We start from the raw sequence: 8,708 nt of genomic DNA on the forward strand, positions 1-8,708 counted from the left end.
TGGTAGAAATCTGAACATGTGTCACTGCCATATTTTCATCTTATTTTTCTATTTGGGATGTATTAGTTCCCTGTTGCTGCTGTAACAAGTAATCACATACTATCTGACTTCACAGAACTCAAATCTGTTATCTCAGAGTTCTACAGTAAACCCAATCCAGCTGGGAGTCACCCAACCAACATCATGGGGTATCTGGGCTGAATTCCTTGGGGCTGTAGGGGGGCTCTCGATTCTCACCTTTTTCAGCTTCTAGATGCTTCCTTCTTGAGGAAGCCTAAGCAGTGATGGAGAATAGCAAGCCGGGGTAGGCCTGTGAGGCTATAGGGAAATGAATCCATACTTAGCTGCCCCAACAGAACTTCCATTCATTCACCTGCCCACGCTACCCCGTGACCAGAACATCTCAAGGAAGCTGGAGAAAGTGTTGGCAATCACAATTGGTAATGATGTGCACTTGGGAAAGAGCTGTGAGGGAGAAACCCCAGACTGACAAAAATTCGTTACCTCTTCAAGCTGTGGTCTCTGAGGAGGAAACCCCCACTTCAAGGAAGCATGGGCCTCAACACCTGCCTTTGCACCTCTCCCTCCACACTAGAGCTGCCTAAGTAGATTGACACCAGCATTTCCCAAAATATACATTAGTCATCAAGTGCTTAATATATGCACAGACGCCCTCCATCACCAGCCCCAAGTATTTGTTTGCAAAACCTCAAGAATTCAGAGTTAACCCTGGGTCTGCCTTCTTATCCTTCAAGGCCCTGGGCCATTACTGGTCAGTAGACCACCTTTTCCTTCTCTTAAAAGGGACAGTTAAGAAGACCCAGTAATTGTTTTAGGCATCTGTTGAACTAGGAAGACTCAGGTGACCAGGAAACAAGTGTCTCTTTGCCTCAAGGGTGTGATGGGGCTGACAGCTGGGACCATTGTCCGTGGATATTCTGGGAAGAGCTTTTGTGAAGACATTTTGCTCTTTTTTTTTCCCTCATTTTTTAAGAGACGTTTTCATGAAGAGGAAATTGGCCTGGGCCTCTGTACTGTAGCTGAGGGTGACATTAAAATCTTGATCTTCCTGCCCCCATCTCCTGAGTACTGGGACCACAAGCATGCACCACCACATCCAGCAAGTTAGCATTTTGATCATTCTTATTGTCACTTTCTTCAGAAGATATACATAGAAACTTTTTTTTTTAATTAAGAAGTGCTGAGCTGGGAATTTAACTCAGTTGGTAGAGCACTTGACTGCTACCCACAAAGCCTTGGGTGTGATCCCAGCATCACATCAACCAGGGGCCATGTGCACATCTGTTATCCAGCACTTGAACGATAGAGTTAGGAAGACTATGAGTTCAAGGTCATTCTTAACTCTATAGGGAGTTCAAGGCTAGTATGGGTAACTAGTGCCCTGTCTCCAATAATCATGGTGGGCAGCATCATGCATGCTTTAAATATCAATGCATTGTCCAGTGGATGAATGAGGGGGGGATATTTAGCATGCACTATTCATACCAAGTTTTTGGTGATGAAAACTCTTAAATCTACCATGTACATGGTCCATTGTAAACTGATAATGTCAGAGAGTAGGGCTTGTGAACTTCTTCCGCCTGTTTCACTGATTTTTTTACATCTTTAACAGATGGTAGACTTGCATCTAGGGTACAGCTGCATCACATCTGTAAGCAGATGCTATGTCCTTCAGGATTCTGGCCATCTACACACAGTGACCTTCAGAGCCTGAGCTGGGGAAAGCTTTGGTAAAACATGCAGGATGGATTGTGGCTTTGAGCTACTGGCCCATTGATGACACTTGCCTCAGACTAGACTGGAAGTATTGGGAGCCAGGGACCCAGTGTGTGGAGTTTGATTGATTCTCTTGATTTATGCCCTCTTTTATGCCTTTAGATGGTATCACATGTGTCTGCTCAGAGATCCCAGTTAGGGTGACAGGGCTGGTTGGGTTGGATGGCAGCCTTCCTAACCAAAGTATAATGCCAGGAGATGTCATGGGGCTGCAGTAAAGGGCCTGGCTGGTAAATCTCTCTTCATATCTCCTGTCATTGTGAGTGTGAATAGACACCAGCTTGCTAGCCTTTGCTTCAGAGGAAGACTTAAGTCGATTTATCATATCTTCACTAGATGATAACTTCATCTGCATGTGTGACATTTATCAAGAACCATAATAGCCCAAGTCCTAATGAAAGAAGCTTTTATTTCTGCTTCTGAGCAAATAACCTTTGAAGACTAAAGAAGAGATGCTGAACACATCCCACTCAGCATTGCTTCATAGGACAAGCACGCTGACCTCTGTCTCTCTTATTATCTTGATGTTTTGGTTCTGAACCTTAGCCTTTAGTGGCTGAGCTGCCTCTCTATCCCTTTTCTCTTACTCTTTAAAAGTGGCAGATACTAGAGCTGACCCTACCTAAGCACCCACTGGCCAGGAAAAAGAAATCGTCATTCAGTGTTTTGAAAGAGACTGGAAGAAGAACATGATGCGATCCACTCAAGCCCCTCTTGGCTGCAGGTTTTCAGGAAGAGTGTCTTGATGAAGTCTGGCCAATGCCCTGGGAGTATCTTCAAAGATCTGCCCTGGGCCCTCTGTGGCCCCTGACTCTATCAGGGGCTTTTTTTCTGTTGTTTTCAGTATAATCCAGGCTTAGCTGGCTGTCCACAGTCTCAGCAGGACTTCACTGCAGGGAGAAGGAACCCAGGGCATCACTTCTGGACCTGCCTGCTTGGTCATCTCAGGTTAGCTAAACATCTACACTGGCACATCTTCTTACAGTGACTTTATAAAGTTTTGTTCTTTTGAGGCAGGGTCTCGCCATGTAACTGGCTGTCCTAGAACTCGATTATATAGGCCAGGCTGGCCTTGAACTCAACAGAGATCAACCTGTTTCGGCTCTTCAAGAGCTGAGGTTAAAGTGATACACCTCCATGCCTGGCATTATCATGACTCTTAACCCTGAGCCCAACTGGATCCTCACCTTACCTCTGTTTAGCAAAGTGAAAAGAAAATAAGAAACAGTGGTAGATAGCTGAGGGGCCTTGCAGGACAAAGAGGACATCCAGTAATGCACCCTGCAAGGATTAGGGTTAGGGCTGTTTACTCTTAAGGAAGCTGTGGAACAATACATGGTTATTCCAAGTGAGAGCTTTGAGCCCCAAGGGATTTATGCTGATTAGGATTACATCTGGCAGGCAAGAGGACATCAAGTGGTATAGGAATAAGGAGTTGGGAAGTTTTCTTTTTCTCACGGAACACAAAGTCTCAGTAGCAAGGCTGGGACTAAGATGATGTCACCTTGATGCCATCAGGCCTCCAGGCTTCCTTCTGTTTTTCAGTTTAGTGTCCACCCTCAAGCTTTTCACTGCATGCTCCCAAAATGGCTGCTTGCCATAGCATCTCATAGAAGTTTCGGGCAGGAAGAGATCAAGACCGTTTCCTTTAAAGACCTTTCTGGAATTTGCTTAAACTTTATGGGTCTGAATCCAGGGCCACCCAACTACAAGAGAGGCCAAGTGTGTTACTGCCCCGAATACACATGGGTCCTGTTAGAAGGAAGGTCAGATATCCAGTGGGCAACCAGCAGTGGCCACAATATGACAAAGGAACAACAGGAAGGGTGCGTTCATTCATCCATCTGTTCATCCTGAAATTCAAGGAGATAAATGGATGAGCATCCTCCGCTTTTCCTAGAACACATACTGAGTTGTCAGTCTTGCCCTGCCATGTCGTCACACCATTACAAAGCCATGGTAGAGACAGCATGGGCCGTGTGAGTTAGGGTTTAAACTCTAGGGTATGCATGTCTAAGAAGAGATTGTACCAGGACTTGCTAAAACCCACAGTTAGAAAAATATGGCAGTGTATCATCCTTCCCGGTCTAGGGGGGAAGGAAAAAAAAAAAGGAGACAAGGATAAACAAGCCACTATTACTCAGTGTCATCAGTAACTCCTGACTGATGTAGGCAGAATTTTGTTCTGAGTTAAATTGCTGTTATTGTTGATACACTCTTACAGAGGAGGCAGTTCAGAGAGGGTAAGCAGCATAACTATGACACCCAGCAAGGGACAGAGCTGGGATTCAAATCTCAAGCTTGTCACCTCAGCAACTAATACCAACTCCAGCTTCCTCCTTACTGCTCTTCACAGTTCTGACTCACTCCTGCATGCCAGCCTTCCCTGCTGGATAATTCAAGTTTGGACCTCAGCAGAATTAGCCATGAGTATGTCAGGCTCTATCAGAGTGCATATGTCTGATCTAGACTATTCGAGTTAGATTCACAGGCAAAGCTCAGCTCTGTTTAAATGATCTCAGCCTGCCTGGCCTTGATACCCAATTCTGATGTCATACTCTCAGACACTAGAGAGCTGACTGCAGTTCCCCTGCCCTCCTACCCCCCATTAGACACTCCTGTACTCCTCTTCCTTACAAGGCAGCCCGTTAATCTAGAATTTAACTGTCCCTTTGAGCCATTTCTCTGAAGACTTAGCCCCTTGAGTTGGCGAGATACATGAACACTTCTTGAATATGGAGTCTTGGGTGTGTCTTGGACATCAGAGCTAGGGCACATCATCTCTATCCAACTTTAAGCTGGAAGAAGTAATGGGGTACGGTCTCCACAAGCAAAGATGAATATTAACGTCATTTCAGTAACTCAGGTTCAAGCACTGCAACAAATGCCAGAGGAAGTCCAGGGAAGAGCGAGGGTGACTCTCTTCTCACAGACAAGACCCCCGTTTACACAGCACTGCTATCTATGTGGGCTCATTAGTATTCTCAAAGTATTCTGGTCTTTTGGAAAGACTGTCTTCAAAACTGGCCACAGGCATCATCCGTGTCAGGATAGTGACAGGTAAAGCATCCACGCTCAGGAGCGGTGGTTCCTCTTTCCCCACCTCCTGTGAATCAGCATCACAAAGCTGAAAGACTCCGGGCTTGGCTCCCGAGATGCTATTTTGAGCATCTCTCTGCAGCAGGCTGCAGTATGGCTTTTGATTATTCACGCATTCACCCGTGTGGAGTGGAGTTGAATGTGCCATGCCTGTGCCCTCTTCCAACACGGCTTCACTCCCGGCCAGGCTGCTCCTAGCCAGTGATGTAAATGTACCAGCTGCTTCCCAAGAGCCAGTCTGAATCCTGCAGGAGGGGCCCATCCCTCTCCCAGGCATCAGCCTGCTGCCTTCAGCCTAAGCCCTCTTGCCAACCATGGTGGGTCTCTCCGCTCTCCCATCACTTTGTCGGAGATGCCCAGAGCTAATCCTCTTACAGGCTCGTGATTTATAGTATGCCTTAATCTACAGGCTCCAAGTCGGATGCATTATTATCTTCTGATTGTGGGGAAATGAACAGATTTGCTTAACAGGGCTACACTAGGCTGGCAGGAGGTGGTCAGGAGGAAGGCAGCAGACTGCTCGGAAAATGAAGGCGCTACTGCTGCTGGTCCTGCCCTGGCTGAGTCCAGCTAACTACATTGACAATGTGGGCAACCTGCACTTCCTGTACTCGGAACTGTGAGTCCCCTCTTAGTGCCCACAACTCTCTGTGTGTGTGTGTGTGTGTGTGTGCTGAATGGATGGAGGTAGTTTTTGAGTCACTTTCCCAGCTGGTTTATTTTGTTTCTGGCAATAATTCTGCTTGTATTGCATATGCATGAATAAAATGCCTTACAGCAGTTGAAGCAGCAGACTTAGTGCTTTGTGACTTGCTAGAAAACATCATTTTAATGGGTATGCTTGCTTCTCCAACATGCATCACCCCCACTTCTGTGCTAAAGGTGCTTGGTGTGTGTGTGTGTGTGTGTGTGTGTGTGTGTGTGTGTGTGACCACGTGTGCGCTCATGCTTAGCCTTTTCTGGATAGATGTGACTTCTTCCCCTTTCCATAAAAGGAACTAAGAGAGCAGTTAAAATCAGAGGTTGCAAGCAGACATGTGCATTTCGTATAAAGGATTTCGCATGACTTTATTGCCATCAGAGCTGATACCTGAAGATGAGTCCAGTGTCAGTAAGAGAGAAAGATAATCTTATGCATTTAAAAGTGTAAGTTTTGTTTTTATTTTGGATAATTTTTAAACCTATAGAAAATAAAGAACTGTGCCACTGATACCTGTGTTCCCATAATGCCAGTCTGGAGACTGATACTTTAGCAAGCTCCAGGCCATCCAAGCCTATGTAACCGATTAGCAGGACTGTGCCTCAAAAACGCATGCAAACATACATGCACACACACATATAAAGGTGAACACATATACACATATGCAAATGTACATGCACATACACATATAAAGATGAACACACACACACACACACACACACATATATATATATATATATATATTTAAAACAGTCTTGGGTATCTGTTCTCATAAAATTTCACCCTCCACTACTTCACAGTGTACTTCTAAAATATAAATATACTTTCCTACATGACTAGGGCCCATTTTATGAGAGGAAATGACTTAGGCCCATAACTTTAAGTATTTTTCTGGCTCCTATGTTGAAAGAATTGCAGACTAGTATGACTGGCTTCCACCAGACACAGAGGATATGTTGCTTAGTTTACAGTATTTACAAAATTCCTCCTTGGTAACCAGACAGGAAGCTACAGCAAGAATGATTTTTTTTTTCAGGGATGGGATCATTCAGTGTAGAACAGGCTGCCCCAGAACTCTCATTCTCCTGCCTCAGTTCCCTAGGTGCTGGGATGGCAGGTGTGTCCTACTGGGGCCAGGACAGAGAGCAAGGAATTTAAACAGGGGTGAGCTCTGGTTAGAAGAGCTTTCCTAAGTTGCAATACCCCTCACGGGTGTGTGGAGACAGTCAGTCGCTTTTGTACTTATTCGAACTAATCAGTCTGTCAAAGGCAGTAGCTACTCAGTAAATTCCTGAAAAATAGAATAAGACACTTGAAGGCAGGTCATTTATTTTGTAGATGCTGTGTTCCAGGAGTGTCTGGTCCACTTAAGTGAAAAGTAATGCTAGTTCACCTGGGATCAGAAGGCTGAAAAAAAAAGTGTATGGCTTTATCATCAGTTGTGAGGGCCTCTGGGGGAGATTATGACATTGCAAAAGCCTTTATTGACACTGTAGAGTGGCAGAGCTCCCCTCAGATCCTCCTGATGGTGGCTGAAGTTGCTGTCTCTGGAATCCAGGGCCACGTTCGTCCTTTCTGTCCACCCCGCCCACCTGCATCCTTGCTGGTCACTGTGTTAGTTTCCCATGACTGCTGAAACAAATGTCTACAAACTGGGTATCTAGATACTTATTTTTTTCACTGTTTTGGAGTCTAGATACTTGAAATCAGAATGTAAGTCCACACCCACTGTCAAGCTGTAGGGGAAATCCTTCCCCGTAGTCCTCAATATCTGCTGGCTCTAAACATTCTAAGCTTTGCAACTCCAGTTTCTTTCTCTGTCTGCATAAGACCATCTCTTCTGCATCCTCTCCAATTCTGTTTATGTCTCTTTCCCTCCTCCTCCTCCTCCTCCTCCTCCTCCTCCTCCTCCTCCTCCTCCTTCTCCTCCTCCCCGTTTTTTCCTCCTTCAGTACTGGGTACCATACCTAGAACCTGAACATGCTAGGAAAGTGCAGCATCCTCTCCCCCTCCCCCCCCCTCATAAGGATATTGCCACCATGCTTGGACCCAGTTGGATAGTCAGCATGGTCATATCTTGAGACCCTTAGCCTAGTTTAATTTCACTTCTAAGGCGTTTTATCTAAATAAGGTCATGTTCACAATTCTAAGTGGAGTTATATTTGGGTGCCACCTTTGGCCTACTTTAGACGCTACAGTAGAGCCCCTCTATTTAGCTACTCTCTGTCTTAACAACCTTGTTAAAGGAAAGCTTTTGATTTTAGTGTAAAAGTTTTCTTCCTATAAGCATATGAACCCTGAGGCAAAGTCTCTCAAATTATCTGAGTGGACATAGTAGGTCACTCTGAAGCTCTCCATAAAGTGTGATGCTACAGAATTTCTAGGATGGCATTTCTAAAGGTATTTTGGTCAGAACTTGTTAGAAGTTTCAGTTTTACTGAGGAGGTAAAAATTGTCCACTTCTGGTTTTCGGAGAACTTTGGGATATGAGCTGGCTCTTGAAGTATAGGTAGGAACTGGGCACCAACGGGGTCCAGAGAACAGTTCCAAATAGCAAGCAGCAGTGGTTATTATCACACCCTGGTTATTACAAAACTTTGGCAATGTAATTCCGAACCATGAGGGGACTGCTCAGTGGTTAATACCCCAAAACAGAGACAACAGGATGTGACTGTATGTCCTGGATATGAAGAGCTTTCATCTCTGCTCTACCATAGGCACCCATACCTCAGAAACAGAGCCATGGGGGTTTGCTGGTTCTGTTCTCTCATCTAGGCTCCATCACACGGATGCATTTTGTCCTGAGTCGTCATAGCTCCACATGCAGAGTCTTCCTTGAGCCCCCTTCTCTCTAGCACCAAGTTCTCAGCTCATGTTCTGTCCACTGGCGACCTACCTAGGACACTGGAACTAATCAGTAAATGTTTCAAAATTCAGTCCAGGGCTGTCCCAACTCACACCTACAAGAACCAGGTAGGAAATGTCTAATATAGAAATCACTTAGGTAAAAGGCAAAAGTTCCTGGTGAGGTCCATGGCCAACAACAGAATGTATATTAAATAGTGTGTGTGTGTGTGTGTGTGTGTGTGTGTGTGTGTGTGTGTGTGTGTGT

The 8,708-nt window shown here is 45.2% G+C and overlaps 1 protein-coding gene across 4 annotated transcripts in view; it reads left to right on the top strand.

Annotated features, from left to right (window-relative positions):
• Lnx1 (ligand of numb-protein X 1) overlaps positions 1–8,708 on the top strand; it is a 108,602-nt gene that overhangs the window by 20,708 nt on the left and 79,186 nt on the right. For 2 of the 4 annotated variants that reach the window (XM_028780812.1, XM_028780815.1), the window contains exon 1: positions 5,155–5,515. The exons of 1 other annotated variant lie outside the window; for it this stretch is intronic. In XM_028780812.1, coding sequence (XP_028636645.1) covers positions 5,424–5,515 — 92 coding nt within the window. In that variant the 5' untranslated portion in view covers positions 5,155–5,423. Of the gene's footprint in view, positions 1–5,154; positions 5,516–8,708 lie in introns of those variants that run through there. One more of the 4 variants, XM_028780813.1, reaches the window with a different exon arrangement.

Source organism: Grammomys surdaster, unplaced genomic scaffold (genome assembly GCF_004785775.1).
Source record: "Grammomys surdaster isolate TR1022 unplaced genomic scaffold, NIH_TR_1.0 372, whole genome shotgun sequence".
Taxonomy (NCBI): Eukaryota; Metazoa; Chordata; class Mammalia; order Rodentia; family Muridae; genus Grammomys; species Grammomys surdaster.